The 23,051-nt window shown below is 34.8% G+C and overlaps 2 protein-coding genes across 7 annotated transcripts in view; both read right to left on the reverse strand.

Moving 5' to 3' along the window:
* Nucleotides 1–12,223, reverse strand: part of INTS2 (integrator complex subunit 2) — a 49,786-nt gene extending 37,563 nt beyond the window's left edge. For 2 of the 6 annotated variants that reach the window (XM_016143385.2, XM_016143381.2), the window contains exons 1-8: nucleotides 12,031–12,136; nucleotides 10,398–10,704; nucleotides 9,621–9,759; nucleotides 7,961–8,063; nucleotides 6,690–6,803; nucleotides 4,212–4,342; nucleotides 3,801–3,974; nucleotides 1,453–1,679 (exon numbers count right to left, since the gene is read on the reverse strand). In XM_016143385.2, coding sequence (XP_015998871.1) covers nucleotides 1,453–1,679; nucleotides 3,801–3,974; nucleotides 4,212–4,342; nucleotides 6,690–6,803; nucleotides 7,961–8,063; nucleotides 9,621–9,759; nucleotides 10,398–10,704; nucleotides 12,031–12,049 — 1,214 coding nt within the window. In that variant the 5' untranslated portion in view covers nucleotides 12,050–12,136. Of the gene's footprint in view, nucleotides 1–1,452; nucleotides 1,680–3,800; nucleotides 3,975–4,211; nucleotides 4,343–6,689; nucleotides 6,804–7,960; nucleotides 8,064–9,620; nucleotides 9,760–10,397; nucleotides 10,705–11,784; nucleotides 11,925–12,030; nucleotides 12,137–12,202 lie in introns of those variants that run through there. The other 4 variants (XM_016143384.2, XM_016143382.2, XM_036222338.1 and 1 more) reach the window with 4 other exon arrangements.
* A 5,576-nt stretch (nucleotides 12,224–17,799) lies between these two features.
* The window catches only part of MED13 (mediator complex subunit 13), a 94,474-nt gene continuing 89,222 nt past the window's right edge, over nucleotides 17,800–23,051 (reverse strand). Inside the window, exons 29-30 of the mRNA XM_016143388.2 lie at nucleotides 22,153–22,253; nucleotides 17,800–21,786 (exon numbers count right to left, since the gene is read on the reverse strand). Coding sequence (XP_015998874.1) covers nucleotides 21,654–21,786; nucleotides 22,153–22,253 — 234 coding nt within the window. The 3' untranslated portion in view covers nucleotides 17,800–21,653. The remainder of the gene's footprint in view (nucleotides 21,787–22,152; nucleotides 22,254–23,051) is intronic.

Here is a 23,051-nt window from a genome sequence, read left to right on the forward strand (position 1 = left end):
CCATACCTGCTGAAACTACACATCGCAATCTTAATAAACAATAGGGAAAACTACAATTGTTTCATGATCTTTTAATTTTTTTGTCAAAACATCTGAAAACTGTCAGTTTTCAATGCATAGGGAAATGAAAACACAGTAAGACTAATATTTATATAGCACTCTATAATTAAACATATTAGAATCATTGGGAGTTGAAGAGTTTTCTTTGTAAAAAAATTATCAAGTTTTAAATAGCCTTTGCTGCGTTCTCATCATATAACTTGTAATAGAGAGTGAGCATCTTTTCTAAGCCTTGATGAATTTCACACCACCTTCTAAGTTTAGATCAGCTTCCAATGTTTTATCCTTTGTACTTTGGGTCATGAACTATCTGACAGATCCTTTAAATGAAGACTTTTTTCCAGCATCACTTCCTCTGGGACCTCTTTATCCTCTTCGTTATGACTTTCCTCATTTATATTGACAAATTTGCCTTCACTAAGTTCATCTGGCTACCAACCTAAGGACTCTTAAATGGAAGCAACATCAACATTCTCACAGCTATTCTATTTACATTTGGTTCAAATGTTACTTACAGCATTACCACTTTTTGTTTCTTTGCCACACTTTCACCTTTAATGGCTAATTCCCTCTTTCGGTTATCTATTTTTGTAAAATGTCACATGGGTTTATCACTGAGATAAGATGACAATACAATCACCCTCTTTGTTATCTGATCATAAACTGAGTAACAGTGTGCTGATGGTGATGAGCTGCTGATAGACCTCAAAAGAAATAATGCAATTGGCCACTCATCATGACATGCACCTGTTACTTACACAGTGAGTGAACTGTGGTTTGAAGAGCTTTCAGCAAAATTGGTACTTTATAAAATTACCTGGTTAAGGTATCACAGTAACTGATATGTTAGTTGTTGAGGGAGCAGTATTATTTAACTGAACAATAGTTACTGAAATTCATATATTAAAGACATGCAAAATAAAGACTATGTATAATAGTTGAGGACATTGTGCAAAAGGATGGAGTGCAGTAACTAAATAAGAAATTCTGTACTTAATAATCATATCATATCGATTTTAAACAATTTATGATTTCAGTTGTAAAAGGAAACAGGAGAGATTTACTTCAACTAGCTGCATGGACCAGGTAAAGGATCACTCACAGATCATTTATTATACTCATGTCAAGCTGTGGTGAAGTCATAGGTTTCTTAAACTGCTTTGGCCCTCGCCCATATTTACATAATTCTATTTATAATCAGACTAAAATAGATAAATACATCCCAGTGAGAGATGTTTTGCCTTAAGTCTTCATTCTTGACAAAGGCCAAATACTACATAAGCCCAATAGTAAACCCAAATCCTCAGAATAAAAAGCCTTTGGCTGACTTTCTTGGTATTAGAAACAAGAAAGTAAAATGATAAAAAGGTAAAATATCAAATTATTGAATACTTGAGTCCAGCGATCCCCATCAAAGCACAGTACAGACGTAAGAGTGCACTGGCTTTCACAACATGCTCTTCTTTCAGCCCCGAATACACAGACACATTGGGCTCCATCTCCACATCAGCTTCTTCCACAATGCGGGTACTTCTTACTGTGGGAAGAATGCCCATCAATTCCAGAAGAAGCTGCCTTCTCATTTGCCAAAGGACAGAACTACTGGTCTCTCTTTTTCTCTGTAAAAAACATGAACCACAAAAGGAAGAAACCATGGGGCACCCATTAAGTCAAACAAAGTTTCCCAAACACCTGAAACTGAGCCATTCAAGGAGACTGTCATAACTGCAGAATCTTGTTTTAACCAACTGAGCAAACTCAAAATTCACTGGTTCATTTTAAGAATTCTCTACTCACTCTAATTTGGGTTGATTATACAGAAAATACTAAATTAATGACAATTTGAATTGTAAAATATTTAAATGGTACTTTCAAATATATAATGACTAATGGAGTCATATGTGGTACAGTAGAAAGTGCTCATCAGATTTTGGAGACACAAGATCTTGGATTTCAGCTCTGTTATTATGTACTTTTAGATATATTACTTGACCTCTCAAACCCCGATTTCCTTAATGACAGGAATTGAATGTTTTAATAATATATAACTTCCAGAGCTATTGTAAACTAGGAGTTTATAAGTCTATCATCTCCATAGTTTTTCAGGGATCATGTCTTAGTCATCTCTTACTAAGTAGTACCTAACATTGTGCCTGATATACAGCAAACACTCAATGTCTGTTAAATAGACGAATGAATGAACAAAGATAAAACATATGAAGGCAATTCTAAACTGTAAAAGACTAGGCAACTGTTAGTTATTTTTAGAGTGTTTCCAAGTAAAATATGATAAACCTACTTCAAAAATAACATTAGGTTAAATAAGAAAAGTCTATTACACACAAAAAATAATTACAAGATGAGCATACCAAGTATTTGGCATAATGCCTGACATATAGAAGGTATATAATAACTGTTAACTTCCTTTTAAAAAGCATAGCTTAAAATTAGTTTTCAAATGAGCTAGAAATAAAGTAGAACTTGTATACAAAATAGTATGTTGAGTCAGTAGCACAAAAAATAGACCAGAGGATCTAAGCAGTGTACAAGCTACTACTCTCTAGTTCACTGACCTCAATAAGTTAAAAATCAGTCTGCATCAGTTCCTTCACAGGGACTCAATTCACAGAGTTACCATGAAATGTTTTTTGAAAAAGTAGAATATTTTGCAAGTTAAAAACTGTTGCAAAATATAATATATATTTATTGATAGATGAATGGATAAATAAAATGCAGTATACACACACACACACACACACACACACACACACACACACACACAATGGAATGTCATTCAGTCTTAAAAAGGAAGGAAATTCTGATACATGCTACACCATGAATGACCACTGAGGACATTATGCTAAATAAAATAACCAAGTCACAAAAGGACAAATGTTATGTGAATCCACTTATATATGTACCTAGAGTTGTTAAGTTCATAGAGAAAAAAATACAATGGTAGCTGCCAAGGATTGGAGGGAGGGGAAAACGGAATTGTTTAATGGGTACATGGTTTCTGTTTGGGATGATGAAAAAGTTCTGAAAATGGATGGTGGTGATGGTTGTACAACATGGTTAATGTACTTAATACCACTGAACTATATACTTAAAAATGATTAAAATAGTAAATTTTATGTTATATGTATTTTACCACAAATATATATATATATATATATATATATATATAAATTACAGACTATAATGACTTATTTGATGACCTAATGCAGCAGTTCTCATGAGTCTGACCCCAAATCCTGGAGATTCCCAAAATGCTTTCAGAGGTTCCAGAAGATCAAAAGTATTTCCTCAATTACATAAGAAATATTGGCCTTTTTACCTCTCATTTTCTCACAAAGGTACAGTGCAGCTTTCCAAAGGTTTCTATTAAGCCAGACATTAACAAGATTTGCAAAAAGGTACAATAATACCACTCTTCTCAATATTTTTAATTTTGGGAAATAGGGCTATTTTTCATAAAAAAAAATGTTATGTTCACATGTAATAGGATTATTATTATTTTAAGTGAATTAAATATTTCAACTATTTAAGTTTTCATTTCTAATATGGCAAATATCAATAGATAAAAACACATAAACAAAAAGCTCTTTGGTATCCTCAATAAATCTTTTAAATGTTATGAGGTCCCGAGGCTAAGAAGTTTGAGAACCACTGGTCTAATGATATCATTCTAAAATGTTTCTTACTCTTTTACTAATTGCCACAATAATCCAATGCCTCACCTGCTGTCCATTTCGGATAAAAGTTCCAAACCAAGTCCGGACTTTCGCATTTGTTCCAAGAAGCAAACCACTAACAAAACAAACCAAGTCACTAACTCCATCTTCATTAACTTCATTTTTAGTATGATCCAATGTCAAAGCTACACCAAGGCCTGGTAAATGACATTCTTCAACCTAACACAGCAAAGAAAACAAATTGAACTCAACATCATAAGGAAAAGGTCCAGCAAGCTTCAAAATCCAAAGCCTCTAAAGTTTAAAGGAAGACCTATCACAATACACACAAAAAAACAGAGAGGTAGGTAATACATCCTATACATTATTATACTTCTCTACAAGATTCTAAAACCATCTTGAGAAAAGTTCCTGGTCCTCATATAATGGCTTATGTCTCAAAAAAAGATCTCTTACCACCATGCCTCGGACCTTGAGGGCCTGAGCAGGATTCATTTTACATAAGAAGCGTAAGGCATCTGTCCTGCGCCTTCCTCCAAGACTTTCTTCATCTTGTCGTTCTCCATTTTTGATCAGGCCCCTACAAACTGAACATTGAATAACCTCTAATTAGTTTAAGCTTTGTAAGACGTTAGAAAAACTTTTTCACCCTTGAGAATCAATCATTTACGCAGCCTAGACACTACGGAAGAAAAAGATTAGGGAACTGGAAAGTATAGCAATGAAAACTAGTCAAAATAAGTCAGAGTGAAAAGAGAGTTAAAAAATGCACAGTGACCTGTGGGACAATATCAAGTAATCAAACATACTTGTAATTAGATCCTTAGACAAAGGAAATAGAAGACAAAAATATATTTTTCCAAATTTGATAAAAACTAGAAAACTGGAAACTCAATTAACTCCAACCAGGATAAACTCAAAGAAAATCATACCTAGATACAGCATAATCAAATTTCTAAAAACTAGCGATAAAAAAAAATCTTTGAAGTAACCAGAAGGAATAAAAAAATAAATAAAAGTAACCAGAAGAAAAAGAAACACTATGTATAGAGGAACAGAGATAAAAATTATTACAGACAATAGAATGAGATATCCTGAGAGAGCTAAAAGAAAATATCATTCTAAAATTTCATATCCAATTAAAATACCTTTCAAAAATGAAGGCAAAATGACTTTTTTCAGATTAAAAAAAAAAAAAAGCTAGAAATTTTATTGCCAAAAAACCTGAACTACAAGATTAAAGGAAGTTCTTCAAGCTTAAGAGAAATTAGACCAGATAGAAATATGAAGCTACAAAAAAGAATGAAGAGCACCAAAAAACGGTAAATATAGATAAAGAAAAAGACTTTTCCCTTGTGTTTTGAAAGTCTTTAAAATATAATTGTTTAAAGCAAAAGTAGTTAACAATGTACTCAGGTTTACGACACATGTAGAAATAAAATCTGTAACAATGGTGGCATAAAAGATAGGAGGGGGAAATAGAGTATATTACATTATATGTGAAGAGGTGTAAAATCGTTAGAAACTAAGCTGCCATAAGCTAAAGATGCATACTATAAACTCTACAACTATAAATTAAATAAATGCAAAGAAAAAAAATGAAAAAAAAAATGTACAGGTAATTAGCAGAGGAAATAAAATGCAATCCTAAAAAATTTCAATCCAAATAAAGGAAAAGGAAAACGGGAACAAACAGAAAACCAATAACAAGATGACAGACTTAAATCTAACTGCTACGATAATCACATTAAATAGTCTATGTAAATGTCTAATTACTCCAATTAAAAGGCAGAGACTACCACTAAATTTAAAAAAAGACCTCACTACCTAACTGTATCTGTCTACATGAAACCCACCTTATATATAAACACAGAGATAGATTAAAAATAAAGATGTGTATAAACACACACACACACACACACTATGCAAATACTAACTGTAAGAAAGCTGACATGACTGTATTAATATTAGATAAAGTAGATTTTAAAAGAAGAAATATTACTAGGGATAAAGGACATTTCATAATGAAAAACAATTCATCAAAAAGATATAACAATCCTAAATGTACATGGATCCAATAATAACAGCTTCAAAATACATGAAACAAAAGCTGACAAAGGAGAAACAGACAAATCTATAATCATGTGTTGAAGACATTAACACTCCTCTCTAAGTGACAGAACAAGCAGACAGAAAATCAGCAAGGACACAATTTACAGAGGGCTTTATGTATCTTGTGGTATTCAATAAACCTCTGAGAAATATCAGGAAAATATTATCATCAATATTTCAATTTCACAGATGAAAAGTTAAGTTTATCGTGATGGAAATCATACAAAGAATAAGTGACAGACCAGAAACAATGACTTCCAGATGCAGGAACTTTCACTCCTTGGCTATCAATTTGCAAAACACCTTGCTCAGTAAATGTTTTTATTGTGATATCACCCAGAACCAAACAGTAATAGTTCAAAATAGAGGTGAAAATTTCAGTTGATTTTTCTTAATTTCTATCCTATGTTCTTCTGCAAAGTGACAGCAATAAAGCTAAAAATCAAAGGTCTGGTTGCTGATATTTCTGATTACACACATCTCATATTACTTTTAGGCTATTTCACAGATACATGTCTTCTCTCCTTAGCTCCCTGAGCATAGAGATTACATCTTTTAGTTCTCTGATATTTTTACTGTCCTATTACATACACACTGGTGACAACCAGCAAAAGAAAATTTTTTTTGCTAAATATCGCCAGACTTAAATTTGTAATCTCAACAATTTTGAAATCTGTAAATCAAATCTTTCTACAATTAATGCTAAAACTCTTTCAAAGGACAAATATCAAAACCCCATAAATGCTTCTTCTTAACTCAAAAATAGATCCTGTACATGCCTAAGTAAATCTCTTCCTTATCCCAATTTAAATTTACATTTACCTTCATTGAAACTATCAGGAACATTGGCCACCAACAGACACAAGAACCAAGCACCATTTCTAACATGTAGCAAGGCTTCAGCTACATCAACTATAGGAAGCAGAGAGGGGAGCTCTATAAAAAAACAAAGTTATTGTTACTACAAAGGAGTGTATTTCATTGTCACATATTAAACATCTTTCAACTTTGTCATTTAAAAGCAATTAAATTAAGGCACTTTCTTTTCATGGTCTAGAGCTGAATTGTCCAGTAGGACAGTCACCAGACACAATTGACAATTTAAATTAAATAAAATAAAAAATAGTTCAGTTCTCCAGTCATATTAGCCACACTTCAAGTAAGCCATAACCACATATGCCTAGTGGCTATTGTATTTAACAGACTGTATTTAACAATACAACAAAGAACACTGTCATCACTATAGTGCTGATCAAGAGTTATTTTCATTAAAATCTTCTTTGCATTTTTATGTCCTCTTTTTTTTTTTTTTTAACAGTAATATGTACATTGCCCCACCAGTGAGGTCAGAAGGTCCACTGTGAACCAAAATAATGCTGGGGAATAAGAATTTTTAAAAAGAAAATCCAAAAAAGAAAGTTAAAAAAAGAGAAACCAGGTCTCATCAGAAGTCTGGGTGGAAATTCTGGCACTGCTCCCAGGTACGGCGCACTGCTGCCCAGCACGGGGTGTTTGCCCTCCTCCATGTCCAGCCTAGACTGGGTCTCTCCCCTCCCACGGAAGGCCCCATGCTGGCGCCAGGCACAGTGCACAGAGTGGTAGTTCTGAACCCTGGGCATCCTCAATCCATGGGCCTCAGCCTCTCCTAGGAATGGGCTCTACAGGCGCGTTCCATCGAGCCTTGCTGTTCTCTACCTTTTAATTCTAATCATATATACCTATTATAAAAATAGTTCTAATCTCATCACTCAAAGTTAATAATCTAAACTATTTTATTTTATTCCCCCTATGGGTATTGTTATAAAATTTAACAAAACTGGAACTATAATTCTATTCACTGTGTTGCCCCTTGCTTTTTGCATAAAACTTATTTTTTTGCAATTTGCCAAAATCACTAAATTTCTTCAAATACACCATTTTAATGGCTATACAATATTCCCTACTAAAGAAATAATATACTTTACTTAATCATTGTCCTACTATTAGCCATTTTTGACTTAACCTTTTAAGGTACATTCCAGATTAAGAAATTTAACAAGTATCATTTAACAAGAAACTATATGTAAAATGTATCTTAGCATTCATTACAGTACCTGCTTGTAAAATACAAAGTACATCTGCAGCTTCCTCCAAATAGACTGGACTCTCAAATAGCTCAGATGACTTGAAAAAAAATTCTCCACTGGACTCAGATACCTTAAAAAAGGGAAGGAAGAAGGGAAAAAAGGAAGGAAAGAAGGAAGGAAAGAAAAGATGAATTCTATTAATTCCAGGTAATTAAATCCCTTACTAATTTTGTAATTATTTGTTGAGTACACACAATGTCTCTTAATTTGTTATTAATATACTGCATTAGAATGTGCAGTATTTGATGAATGTAAACCAATGTAACCAATTAGCAGTCACATTAATTATTATTCGGACATAGCAATATGGGTCGCTATAATTTATTTTTATATAAATGTTTGGAGACATCTGGAATTAAATATAAGACAAATCAAAGCAATGAACTGGAAATACTACCTATGTAAGTTGTAGCTGAAAAAGAGCCAAAACACTGTAAACTTTAAGTCGTATAATAAATAAAAATTCATGTTCAATTCTGAATAAACTGTGAGTAAAATAAAGAATAAAAATTTAGGTCAACAAAAGCACCTACTAACTTTTTTGAAAATTTCCTTCAGTAGTTTCATCACCACATTTCCCATATTAAAAGAGTACTGAACTGGAAAATTAGAAACCTCTCATAAGAGAAAGGCCACCTGTTTTATTAGAGCTATCAAGTGAGATATTGAAAAAAAGATGCAGGAAAAAAACTGATTAAAATTAAAGACTTTCAGTACAGTAGAAAAGAAGGAAATAACTGTAATAAAAGGAAATTTTTAAAAGGTTTGTAATGTATCTTAAAAACTATCTAAAACTAACAAAAACACTCTTTTACCTAGTATTTTCTTTGGAAAAAGAATTAAGGGTTTCCCACCCCCCCCCCCCCACGATTTATAAAACTAAACTTTATTATAAATTAACTGATCTTGAAATTCTAACAGTAAATAACTTTGCTTCTGATATTGTGGGCCTAATCTCATTTAAGCCATCTTAACATGAAGATCCAATTTTGTTCTTTGTAGTGCTACTCCCCTGACATTGACAAATTTAAAATTCAGAGTTTCAATTAACCATAATTACCGAAAGGTCCATGACCTAAAGTGTCTATCATTTTGCTGAGATGAGAAGCTGAATAGCCTTCATTACTGTATAGAAACAATTTAGTCATCTGGTGAGGCTAGCCAATGATCCTACACCCAATTCAGCTTTGGTACACTCTACTCACTGTTATATAAGATAATTTATGCTCATTCAGTGTCTAAAGGAATTGCATACATTTTTTAGTTACACATCATAACATTTTATAGAAGAAATTGTATCCTATTAAGGTATCATCAAATTTGGTAATTTGTACAAGTCTTGAACTATGTTACCTTTCTAACTATCAAGAAGCCACTGTATGAGCACCATACAGAAAAAAATGCCTATGATAGAGAATACAGAATAGGCATAAATGCGAGTAAATAGTAATCATAGAAAAAAAGTCTTTAAGGCAGGCATTTACTATCCTTTCAAGGAAAACTTACATAATGAATAGAAATAGGTATAGATTAAGGATGTAACCTGCCTGCCTTCTTGACTGTTTCTACCTTTTATATGTACATATCAAATTATGCATATTTTGAGCTGTGATTAAAATAAATGCACCTTGTTCATAATTGCCAACAGTTCACTAAGCACAAGACGTAATCGACGAGGTGAATCACTGTGTTCAAACTCTAACGTCAGTCCATGCTGAAGCTGCGATACGAGGATGCTTTCTCCAGTGCCTCCTCCAAGTTTATGCCTAACAGCACAGACATGTAAAACAATAATTATGAGAACATTGGAAAATATACAAAAGCAGAAAAATTATGTTATTGAAACAAAATGTATGCATTCTTTTTATACATTTCATGAATGTATTACTTCTGAAATACCATTTAGTTTGCCTATTTCAGGAATTCACAATCTATGTAAAGACTCCATCACGAATGATAGCTAACATTCATTTCCAATAACAAAAGTGACCCACTACTAGATTCACAATGGGCGGAAAAGGACAAAACATCTGCCCAAAATTTCGGAGAATCAATGGGAGCTTAAAAAGCCTCCCAGTTGATTCTAATAAATCATTCTACTCCAAGGGAGCTTAACCTACCCACTTCCCATGCAAGTAATTGGCCTAATCAGTTTACCCTGAATACAACAGTGTGTACAGCCAAACTTTTCTATACAACATTTTATAATATGGAATTTAAAAGAATTTTAACTATAAATATATTTTTAAAAACTAAGTGCTCTCCAAAGTTTAGATTCTCAATCGTCTCTTTTCTGGAGAAGTATCCAATAAAAAGCTTGAAAAGCTCCAAAAAACATTTGATTCTCCCATCTTAGGCAAATGCAAGTAAATATCGATCCACATATTATATAACATAACATTACCTAAGCTGCTGTTCTTTGTTGGCATCTTGTTCTAAAGCATGAAAGTCCACAGACAACAATGCAACAATTGAATTGACAGCTTCCACTCCAGAAAGAAGGCGAAGGATGAGTTTTTTATCCTGGGCCCAGCTTTGGCTTTGGTCAGCAGGAGCACAAAGTGCCATCCGCACTAAGCAGGGCAGAAGAAGTCTTAATTCTGGATCACTTAAAGATGCCAAACGAACAACATCCACCTTCTGCATTGCCTCAAAAGCAAACGGGCTGACAAACTGAAGGCTTGTACACTCAGTCATCATCACTGTTGATCCTAATGTAAAAAAAATAAATATATAAAAATGAAAGTAGGGGTGTATTTCCACATGTATGAAGGCTGCTTTTTTAAACACCCTGAAAAATGTGGTCTGTCTTTAAAAGGCCCCTATGTTGGCAATGGGTTCCTGGGACAACTAAAGGCTCCCTATGTTTCTACCACCATCTGGAAAATGAGAAAGAAAAGAGAGCATGTTAATGTCTCTTTCAGCCTTAAGGATCTTCTGTTCTAACACTCTTATTTTGCTACGAAGGAATATGAAGCCTAGAGAGATTACATAATAAGCCCACAGTAGTATTACTAGTTAATGGCAAAAGTCAAGGTTGAACTCTCATTTAGCAGGTTATCCCAGTCCGCAGCTTTCTCCGCTACACCAATCATATGAGCGCCACAACGTAAAATAAAAGTAAATGAATGGCATAGTTAAGAATGCTCCTCTTCCGAACTTTAGTTTCATATGCCTACCTAACATATGTAAAGAATGTTAGGCTTCTATTTCCCACCCTCCAAGAGTCAGCATTTAAAAATCGCCTCAGTAGACAGAAGCAATGTCTGGAAGCTTTAACAATATTCTATGTACCCTGGGTAAAAAACAGCTGTGGAGGTGCAATTAGCTATGAGAGAAAGATGGGTTCCACTAGGGCACTTCTCTGTCGAGAGAGAGAGAGAGAGAGAGAGAGAGAGAGAGAGAGAGAGAGAGAGAGAGAGAGAGAGAGAGAGAGAGAGAGAGAGAGAGAGAGAGAGAGAGAGAGAGAGAGAGAGAGAGAGAGAGAGAGAGAGAGAGAACAGGGACCAGTCAGTCAAAGCCATCATGGGTAACAGTCGTGAACAGAAACACCGTTTTGCTTTTAAGCAAGAGGAGCTGGCCTTTTAACAGAGGGGCGGGCTGAAGGAGCAGAAGCGCCGGACCCTGTGTGATCATAGGTCTTGCCCTGGGCGTAATGAGAACCAACCAGTCCCTCTCTCTGGCTGAGAAATGTCCGGCGGGTGGCCGACGCGGACCAGGGCACGCGCTGAGGCCTGAACAGCGGAAACTTCATACCTTAACATCTACCCTCCAAACTCCCAGGCCCCTACCCGGATTCCACGCCTTAGAAGCGGGACACGGTAGAAATTGAGAGCGCGGTCCAAAACTGGGCCTAGGCGATATCCTGGGTTCCCCTACACTCACGGTGCCCTGAGTCGACCCCAGTCGACCCGGGCACCAAGAACTCAGACGCCGGAACCAATAGGGTCTGCGGCGCTATAGAGGCTGGGCGGGGACAGCGCGCAAAGGGAGAACCCAGACTGAAGGGAGCGGAAAGCGAAGGAGACTGTTTCAACCTGTACCCAGCACCTTCATTCATCCCCAGCGTCTGGCTCCCGTCGGCCACCGTACTGGACTGAAAGGAAGGGTGGCTGCGAGAAGACACGGGGAGACGTCGGCGCTGATGCAACGGCGCGCGTGCGCGGCCCCACCCCTTCCTCTCCCGCTGTCCGCTCTGCCCAATTTTACCTCTGAAGTCTTCGGAACTTTCTTCTAGTCTGGTAGAGGATACTAGCTCAGTCCTTTTACACCAATCATTAAACCCCTTCGAACTGCGGTTTCATCATCACAAGATTATCGTGGCATTCAAGTGACAAAGCAGGTAAAAGTTCTAGAATGCTAGGATTTGTAGGAAAATTTAATAAGTAATCTAATCTCGATCTGCCTTCTGCTCTCGACCTCATTCACACACGGTCAGAAGTTAAACATTTTCATTTCTGGGTTCTTAATTTAGAGCCTTTAGATCTTAGAGCGCGAAGAATGAAGTTTCAGAAATTCTCTGGAATCTGCAAAATTGCGAGTGCTTGGCATATGTTCCGGAAAGAGGGTCCAAAACGTCCAGCTTTTCAAAAGAAATCTGATCACCCAGAAAAGATTAAAAACCACTAGTCCCTATGTATTTTCATACTATTTCTAGGACCTGGTTCGGTCGTAGTGGATTTAGGACTTTGAAAACAAAAATATTTTACAGAGATATGGTATTACATAATTCATAGTTTCCAAGGCTCTGACAGAGGGATAACTTCTTTGAAAATAAAGTCTGCTTTGAACATGAAAAATCAGCAAAGAAGAAGAGAACTAATGTGTGGTGGTTGCAGTTTCTCAAACTTTTTTTCACCTGATCCGCATTAATACATTTTACATAGTGTCTCAACACATATGCATTTATACTCCCCATTTAAATGGAAACGAACGTTTTATGAAATAATACGTCCTAATTGTTATGTATTCTATTTCTTTACATAGTTCACTACACACAAATTTATTTCACAACTGTACGAGTCATTTTTTAAGCTGAAATTTATTAAAGACTTATTTTTTGATCACTTGCTAGGCACTAGTGCTCTAGTCTACTGATTTAATTCTCTGAGGTAGGTAATAATCTCCATTTTACAGTTGTGTAAATTGAGACTTGGAGAGGTAAAGCAATTTCATCTCCCTGGATGATCATTTCACAGGGAGAGTATAAAGGGAATTCAAATACTGGTTTGGGAATGAATGAGGAGAAGATAGATAAGAACTAATTTTTACTTTCTTCCAACTCGAATTGTTTATGATCCTGAAATCATTAATGGAGAAAAAACATTGCAGATCCATTTTGATATCCAGAGAACAACAAATCGCATCCAGCCTGAATGAGATAGCTAGAGTGTGATCAGTGCTGACACTTATTTTCCTCTAAGTCCCCTGTTTCTTCTCTTCCAATTCTTATCTCTGTAAATATCACCACCACCACCCTCCAAGTCGCTCAAGCCAGGTACCTGGAAGTCATCTTAGACTCCAGTCTTTCCCCCTTATATCCACTTAGCAAGTCTTTCAAATCTACATTGTAATGTTTGTCAATGAAATCATTTTGACAGTCATATAGAACTCAGACACCCTAGTAAAAAAAGGTTTACTCATGAGCTTTTGAGTTTTAGACGTGCTTCCTCTGAGGCTGATTACTTTACTAAAATCAATTTATAAAGACTTTTCAACCCAGATGTTTAATTCAGCAGATTCAGGAATTTCTAGAATGGTAAATAACGCAACAAATTAGCCCAAACATTTAGTTTCCTGTGAATCACAAAACCTGATTATCAGAGGAGTAGCTTATATAATTATGGTGTGCCCTTTTGCGATTATGAAATATCTGAGGAAATAATCCTTTAAGACCAATGTAGCACTGCGGCTCATTACCATTTCTGTTCATAAAGATCTATGTCATAAATTGTGACCTTTTTTTCACATTCGAACATTTCTGAAATTGGGATGTCTTAAAATCAAGTGTGTTAAATCCTACTTGGCATTTTTTATTTCTTAGTGGTACATAAAATAACAATGTCTTACAATTACTGGTGTCTTAGAATTAATGAAACATGCTGTGTAGCTCCTACACTTGGGGGCAAAAGACTCCTTCCTGGATGAAGTAAACATCCTCCTCTGACTGGATTACTTTTATTTACTCTTCTACTTTATTTTTCAGTCAGACTGGGGAAAGAAAAGGAGAAACCAAAAGGAGGACGGAAGAACATTACCATGTTTAAGGAATACTGGGTGCCTTTATGGAGTCTATTGCTGAGTAAATGAGCTTCAAGAAATTATGAGACCTAGGTATTTAAAGGAGGGCCAATGTTCTTTGGAAATAGAATCACGGAATTTCAAAAGTAAAGGATCTCAGGAGACATCTAGCTCCAGTTTTCTCAACACAGAGCTCTTTTAATAAGTTTTCCATAGTGTGCCCTCTTCTAAGATTTCTTTCATTGTTACAGCCTGTTAAGATCTTTTGGACTCCTCTTTTACACTGGCTGTCTGCTTCGGCTATACAGATCATATCTTCATTAATTTTATGGATAAAATGTTGAATAAGATCTAGCCATGGTTCTATAGTATAGCATTAGACATCCCTCCAGGTTGACATATCTCCACCAATCAAGCCTTTTTGGATGGGATTGTTCAACCAATTATGAATCACCCCGGGAACTAAAACACTTCGATGCTTGGGGATAAAGTTGATTTTCCTCAAGGAGGAACTTAAAAGGCAAGTTTTTCATGGTCTGACTTCTAGCTCTTTAGCCTGGACTCTTGCCATGTCCTACCATGGTGCCTCTAGTTTAGTCAGTTTTGACTGCTTGGTTCCCACCATTCATTCTGTCTGGAATGAATTTTATTCTCTTTACCTCTCACATCCAGCATTCCCTTGCTAAGAAATCTTTCTGTGACAAACCACTTCTCTTCATTAAAGTATCCCTCTTCAGTGCTCCCAAGCCACCCTCTGCTTTTCTTCTATCATAGTACTTCACATCTTACACTATAATTGTTAGAACTTGTCTGTTTCTCCCACCAGAAAGTAAGTACTTTGAGGGCAAGAACCATATTTCATTTCTTTGCCCTCAGCACAGTATGGCACTTAATACTGGCTTTTGAATTAATACTTCAAGTGTACAGATACCATGAAAACTTATTAAATAACCTGCTGAACGTGTTTCCATAATCAGTTTAGCAATTCTGTCAAAATGTAATGAGATAGATTTCAGTTATTTTGTCTTGTATATGCACTGCATTGTTATTCATATCACTTTAGAGGGCCCATCAAACTAATTATGTTTATACAAGTATGATTCTGAGGAGACAGAGAACTTAAGGTCAAAGATTTATATAATAATTAGTAGATAGTAGATAATCAGTTTATTGAATAAATAGTGCTTTAGTGAAACTGTGCTGGCTTCTATGATCTTGTTCATAAAGTCCAGTAAATTTTTTAGTAGTTTCTAGTACATAACTTTTAAAACAGGGAAGTTGTCCATTTCCATTCTTCTAGGACCTTTCAGTTTTTTCCAGTGTTTCAAAAATCTTATGTGCAAGTTCTTCCAGCACCCAGGAGGTAATTCATTTGGATCTGGAGACTTCAGCAACTAGTTCCTGTAAATCAGTAAACTATCTCAGATTTTAATTCCATCACATGTATGTTATATTTTAGATATTAAAGACCCTTCAAGCTTATTTCTTTTTTGGAGGGGTAGGTTGGGACAGAAGGGAGATAAAGATTGAGTACTAAATACTTTACTCTTTATCTTCTTCATCCTTGCTCTTGCTAGGAACACTTAAAAAACCCTTGTTGTAGCCCTAAGCATATTGTTTTCCTCGTGCAAGCCTTAGTTCATTCTGGATTTGACTCTTCTAGGGGACATAGGTATTAATGATTCCTCACAATTCCTATTTTACAAATATCAAAGTGGCTTTTGCAATTTCCTTTGAGGTTCACTAAGCTGGTTAGAAAGGTATGACTACTATTAAGGTCATCTACAAATGACAAACTGAGACTTCACGAGGTTGAATTTTTTGCCTGAAGTCACAAACTAGACGCTGGAAAATTTGAGTACAAGAATCCTAATCTAGTGATCCTAAACTAGTTGTACTAATGTAAAACTGATTCCCAAGTAGTTTGAATTTTATAACTTCATTTATTTGTAAAACTCACATTTAAGCTAAGTTCTGTGGTTTGAGGTGTTTTATCACATGAAGTCTATTCGCAAAATATTTCAGTGCTTTACTACACATTCAGTGTTGTGTTGGATTCAGGAAATACAGTGGTAAGCAAAAAAGACCAATTTTTTACCCTCATGGAATCACTGGGTATGGGGAGAAATAATCGGACAACTTAGGCTCCACATAGATTATTATAGTATTTAACAAGGGGACCTGATCTGAAGCAAGGATACATGGGGTAATTATGGAGAGGCAAGGCAAAAATAACCACGGGGCACTCAAAGAACTCAAAATGCCTAAGAGGCTAGGAGGAGAACACAGGAAAAGAGGCCCAGTTTGAGGCTTGTGGAGAAGTGGGCAGGGAACACACGTTAAGACTTTTGGCATTTATCTTTCGAGCAAACATCAGCCATAAAGGATTTTAAGCTATCAGGTAAAGAACACACAGTAGAGAGACCAAGTTAGCAGTATATTGCAGTGGTCCACCCAGATAAAGCTGTTTTATTTAATAATTTATATGGCATTGAATAATGCTAATTTAAAGTCAGGACATTAGGTAGAAACGAACATATTTGATAATCAACACACAAAATAGTTTTTCATGACTGTTTACAAGGAAGAGTTTGTGTTTTGCAGATTTGATTTAGCTATTAAGAAAAAAAAAATCATTTCCTTCAGAGTAAGCCCCTCAATATGATTTTTCAGGGCTTGGTTTTCAATATTGAAACTACAACTAGTAAAGAAAGGTACGTACTAAGTGAACACCCCCCCCAAAAAAAAAAGCCAAGCCTGATTTGCAGTTTTTAGTCATACCTAACACTAGTAAAAAAAAAATTATTGAGGAATATAAACTGTGAGACAGAAAATAATTTACATGCCGACAACATACATATCCTTTTAAAGGATTATTTTAAAATTCTGCTGGCAGAAAGTCTTTCAAAATGACAACTTTGGAATTTACCCTTAGCTGAAGTTTGGACAAAAATATTTAAAATAGCTGCTTATACAAAATGGACAGAACTATTTATGAGGTAGTGTTTATATCTGAACACTTTGTTTCAGAAACATTTATGTGATCTAAAAAATAGGAGAGCTATGCTTTAAATATTCAAAGGTAACTTTATTATTTTTTTAGGCGAGGCAACCCTTGGTTGACCTCACAGATTGCAAGGACCTTGTCAACTTACAATCCCTTATCTTTTTATTTTATTTTTTTAAGCCTACAGCACCCAGTCTTCCTAGGTGGTTTCCCTTCCAAGTACTAACTGACCCTGCTCAGCTTCTAAGATCAGACAGGATCGGGCTTGTTCAGGGTGGCATAGCCACAGACTCAAAGGTAACTTTAGACTAGAAAACCGATATCAAAGTGATCAGTATAAAAGGAATTAGTATGTATGTGCATATACAATTAGCCTATACATCACACATTACTATATGATTAAAATCTTTTTTTAAAATAAAAGACTTCAGATGGAGAAGTTAAAAGTCCATCAATCAGTTTTTAGGTTGCCCCTTTCTGTTTGTAAATGACACAAATATTACTACTAATTTTTACCCAAATTTAAGAGAAATATTTTCGACAGAATGAGACACCACAATGAAGGCTTCATGAATAATTTATTCCATTTGAAATTTTTTTTTAAAAGTATAAACCTTTTCATTTCCTCAATCACAATTTGTACAACTCAGTGTTATGGCATTCGGCAGCAATAGTGTTTGTTCCTTATTCTTTTTTTTGTCACATTAAAAAAAAAAAAAACAATTGGACCATATTGTGTCACTGCTAAACAACTTTAAAACGCCCCTTCATAAAGTGACCAAGCTATTTGAGAGAGTTGATGCTGACACATGTCCAGTAATGACGTTACAATTTGTAGTTTAAATTCAGTAACGTTAAGGTCCACAAATCCAGTTTACTTTGAAAACTAAAGCTATTTTAAAACTTCATGAATACATCAACCTGAGGAGTATTTTAGGTCCCTAATCCAGTTTTTTTAATACTCCACACAAAAAAGAAAAAAAAAATATATTTTAAACCATAGTTCTGGGCCCATTAAAACACCAAAAAAAAACAAACCAAAAAGTTAAGATTTCCAGCTGATTTTGGGGGCGGCAGGGTAGAGGGCCAAAAAATAAAAATAAAAGTACATCGAAAACATTTTTCCTTAATTTTGACAAACTAAAATCTTAAGGAGGAAACGCAGACCAAAACATCACTCATGCACATTAAATGTGTTAATAGACTGATATGCAATGCCATAGTGGATGAATAGCAAATTATAGGATGCAACAGCATTTAAAAACTTCCTTTTAATGTATTCAATCTGAACATTTTAAATAATGCAACATAGTATTTTGATATTACAGTATTAACATAGTGCTTGATTAAAGATCTTCAAATCTTCGTAGTAATACATTAAGTTAAAAAATTACCTCAGAAGGTAAATATGAAGACGAAAGGAGAATATTTTAATACAGTAATCTGTGCCATACTGACAATTTGAGTACGAATACAGCTGAGGATAACTGACTAGTAAGAGCTTAATTTTAGTGGTTTAAGAAAAGTTTAGAAAGAGTTAAAAATTACAGCTACTTTAAAAATTAAGGATTACATGTAAGTACACTTGGTGGCCTTCTGGCCAAACAATAAGGTGTACAGAATTTATTCATACAGTGTTAATTCACAGTCCTGATAACTGAATGGCTTGCATAAGAAAGGTATGGCTAGATGTTTCTCACTGGCTGGAAGCTAGACATTATATAAGTAATCCTTTTAAATTTCCAAATACTGAACTTCCACCCTGCTTTGTAATGGATAACTTCACAAAAAAAAACAGATATTAGCACTGTAACAAAGAAGTCAAGATGTTGGTGATCAACTGGTATAAAGTATATTATTTTGCTTACCTATTTAAACAAAATTACCCATACTTGTCTGTGACAGTACATTTTTAAGTCAGATCCACTCATCCTGCATAAAGGCTTTTTTTTTTTTTCTGAAATAAGTCTCCTGACCTTTTATAATGGCTATTTAATAATTTTCTATTTGAGTGTGAACTTATGTATGAAAGGAAGAAAAAAATCTTATCAGTAAATCATGTTTATTTGGGAACTACTCCCTGATTCCCAGATAAAAAGGAATTGTATACTGGGTTCCATCCTTATGGCTCCACATAAAAGAAACTGTCAGGGAATAATTTTTCTTAAATCTATTGTCAGACTGAAGTCTGGTTATTAAAGGCTAGTGATTTTAAACAACTGAGAATACAGCTTTAAAAAAAAAAGTCACTATTGTGCTAAGTATATAAAAAAGGATATTCTTTTCATAGAAATTCTAAATCAGCATCTTTTCCTTCAAATCTCAGACAAGTATTTTTAGAATAAGTACAGAACAAAACATGCCAACATAATCCTGTAGTGTGTTAGCAAAATTTCACATGAATGCAGAAATGTGATCTTTAAATTATAATTTCGAAATATGCTGACCACTGGGATTGCATTATAATTTTGAAGAAATGATTGAAAATCTTTGACACCAGTTACATTTTCTTTATAGAAAAACAAGACTTGTTAATGTTTTAATATTCACAATTTGAAGAAGTTATATTGTTCATAAGAAAGTGGTACTGAAGCTAAACATATAGTATTTACAAAACAAGTTTCAGTTTCAGTAAAAAAATAAAACATACCGAATTACTGTTTTGTAAATACAATTGACTTTGTCCTTGTAGAGAATTAGAGAACTTACAAATGTGGAATTTTGCTAGACTGCTTCCAAGAAAGATAGGTAGACTTGGCGACTGTGAATTCAAGTCAGCAACACAGGTAGGAAGCTAACTTGGACTCTCTTGTGAGCAGCACTGTAGAAAGAATTTTTCAAGGGGGTAAAGCCTGCATAAAAGCAATTATCTTGGCATGTGCAAACAAGAAGAGGGGAAGCTGCATGGAAGGAAGGGGTGAATTAAAGTCCCTAAAATTCAAGTCCCTTCTTTAGGGAGGTGAGAACCTCCTTGGCATATGCCCTGCCTTAATCTGAGCTGTGTTACAGAAAAGTACAGACTCTGGTGTTTGGGACTGTCATCTCCAAACCAAGAAAATTAAATAAATAAAAAAGGCAAAAGGAAACTGATTAAAGTTTAGAAAATGGTTCTTTAGTGGAATAAGAGTCTGAATACCAGATTCACTGAGAATCTATTTACACCACAGTTTGATTGCACACACACACACCCATACATATGCATACTCTCACACACATTCCCAATCTTTAATTAAAAATAATAATAAAAAAAAAAAGTCAAGAGTGACGGCTCTTAAAATAATTTGTAAAATGCCTAGAGCTGGGCTAAATTTCAACCTTATAGCAGATCTTGAAGATAATTTTCATAATAATATTCCCATGCCTAGATGTGCCACTGTTAAAACTGAAAAAAATTTAAGCATGTAACATTAAACACCAAAATTTGTTTAAGCATTCAGTAGCAAATGTTTTTCTTGTAAAACTAAGTTTCTTTTCACTGGAAATGGCCTGAAATATTAGTCATAGCCCTAAACCATAGTACAAAATATAACTGAAGAATTTTCATTTTATTCTAAGTTAAACTACCTAACAATATCACTTGTATATTGCCATCATGTTATTCTGTAAAGGTGTGATATATAAAATGCTGTAAGACCCGGTACCTTTTCAATTTATAAACACAGTGAACTTCATTACTGTACATGTACTCTGCAACTACAGCTTAGCTGTAAATCCTCCACACACAATGGTATGGACATTATTCTCCCTCTATCCCCATTAAACTGTACATCGAGACAATACAAATTTACTGTCCCACCCACCCCCTTACAAAAAAATAATACTCTAAAAGCAACCCTACTGCAACTTTTTAATTAAGACGATTACATATATTTTAGACCAATTGCTTTAAAGCAAGAAGGCAGTATAAACCTTCTAGGAAAATTTTTATAAAAGAGGTTAAGAAATATAAGACAATTTATACATTTAAAAACTTACAATAAATAAGAGATGCAGGCATTCTGAATACTAGATACTATAATCCAATACAAGAACATCTTGATGTTCTGAAGCCATATGTTGAAATTCATTGTTCCTCGTTTCCTCTCCATGCTTTTAATATTCATTTAACATGACTGGGTACTATGGCTCATTACTTTTCACAAATACTGTGACTGGAAAAAAAAAGGTTAATTTTGCTACGAAAATGTTATAATACGTTTTGTATGATCAGTCATCACCCTAAAGAGTTCCGTATAGTCAATGAAAAATAGCAGGGTTATAGCCCCTCCCCCAAGTCAAAACAATATTTGTTGAAGTAATAAGATTTAGACCCTATCACAAATGACTGTCACTGAGGAGATACTTGAAACTTAATCTTGCAGCGAAATGTCTTTTTTCCTTGTTCTTTTCTTGCACAGTTCCATCAAATGAAGATCACAGCATATTCATGATAAAGTTATATAACTGATTCAGCACCACAAAATGAATTGGGAGACATGAACGTCTGTCCTGGATTGCAGGGTCACAGGTTAGCCAGGAGAGTGCATTGTACTGTTCCAAAACAAACCTGAAAAGCAAATAAATTAAATGAGTCATGTATCTGTTTACACTGCAGATTTTAGAAGTAGTTCCCAATTATGGCATCTGAGATCCAAAGTCACTTAAAAAAACATGAAAGGTATGCAATAGTGAGTCCTTAGGGAGATTAAAGAGAACTAATTTTCCTAAAACTTAACTCTCAAAAGTAGACTACATGTGTTTGAAAGAAAAGCACTCATTCTGAGTGATATAATTCATAATTCATCTCTATATCTAGTCATCCAGATCCAAGGATACATAGCTGTAAACTATTATCAAAAATGAGAAAATTATGATCAACATTATATTCATTCACGGTTGCAGTGGAGCACCTTAATAGTAAAAAGAGCTGTACCTGAGGACATCTGAAGTCTGATTTGAGTCAAGTGGGTGGGAGTGTTTACTGTGAAGCAGCTCGTCAGATTGCACTGAAGGCACGTGGAGGTGCAAAGAGGCCTAAAAAAACCCAAACAAACAGATAATCAGTCAGCCAAGTAGAAAAAAAAAAGTTGGTTTTACCTTATTCTCCCAAGGTCTCTTCCTTGATGAAATACATTTTAGGCCTATGCAAGGAATGAAAGTCAATATAAAGATGCTTCTTTCTTAATTCATTACAGAAGTAACTTTGAAGTGTATGATGTATTTAATCTTACTTCTTTTTCTTCAGCTTTATATTTTTTGAGACCACATGATAATCCCCCTCCAAAATTTCCAATTATTTTCTAAGTGTAAACTGCCTAGATGTGTAAACATTTAAGAAAGCACTAAACTGATAAACCTGAGTACAATCTGTTTCCAGGTTACACAGAACTTAAGACTATGCACATATACCTAGGTTTAGCACTAAAAAAGGTAATAGGAATAAATATATGCAAATATTTTACTTACAAAGCTATAAATCTTTTTTTTCCCTTGGTTAACATAACTTACTTATTTGAAAACAATAGGAAGACAGATTTGGAACAGTCAGGGAAGGACAAAGAGATATGTGAAAAATTCAACAGATTTATTTGTCTTGAAAACTGAACTCTGATTTTCAGCAAATACTCTCAGCAATCAGGTGGTTCTCTTGGATTTCACTGCTAGTGAACAATCAAAAATGTCACACAGTTGGTGAGAGCCCTAGCCCGTTTGGAACAAAAGCCCACCATATTTTAAAGTATTCCCCACATGAAAATGAATCTCTAGTATCAGCCAAACTCTACGTTCGTTTTCTGTTCTCATGGCACTGTGCTACACAAAGCTATAAAGCTT

Source organism: Rousettus aegyptiacus, unplaced genomic scaffold (genome assembly GCF_014176215.1).
Source record: "Rousettus aegyptiacus isolate mRouAeg1 unplaced genomic scaffold, mRouAeg1.p scaffold_m13_p_6, whole genome shotgun sequence".
Taxonomy (NCBI): Eukaryota; Metazoa; Chordata; class Mammalia; order Chiroptera; family Pteropodidae; genus Rousettus; species Rousettus aegyptiacus.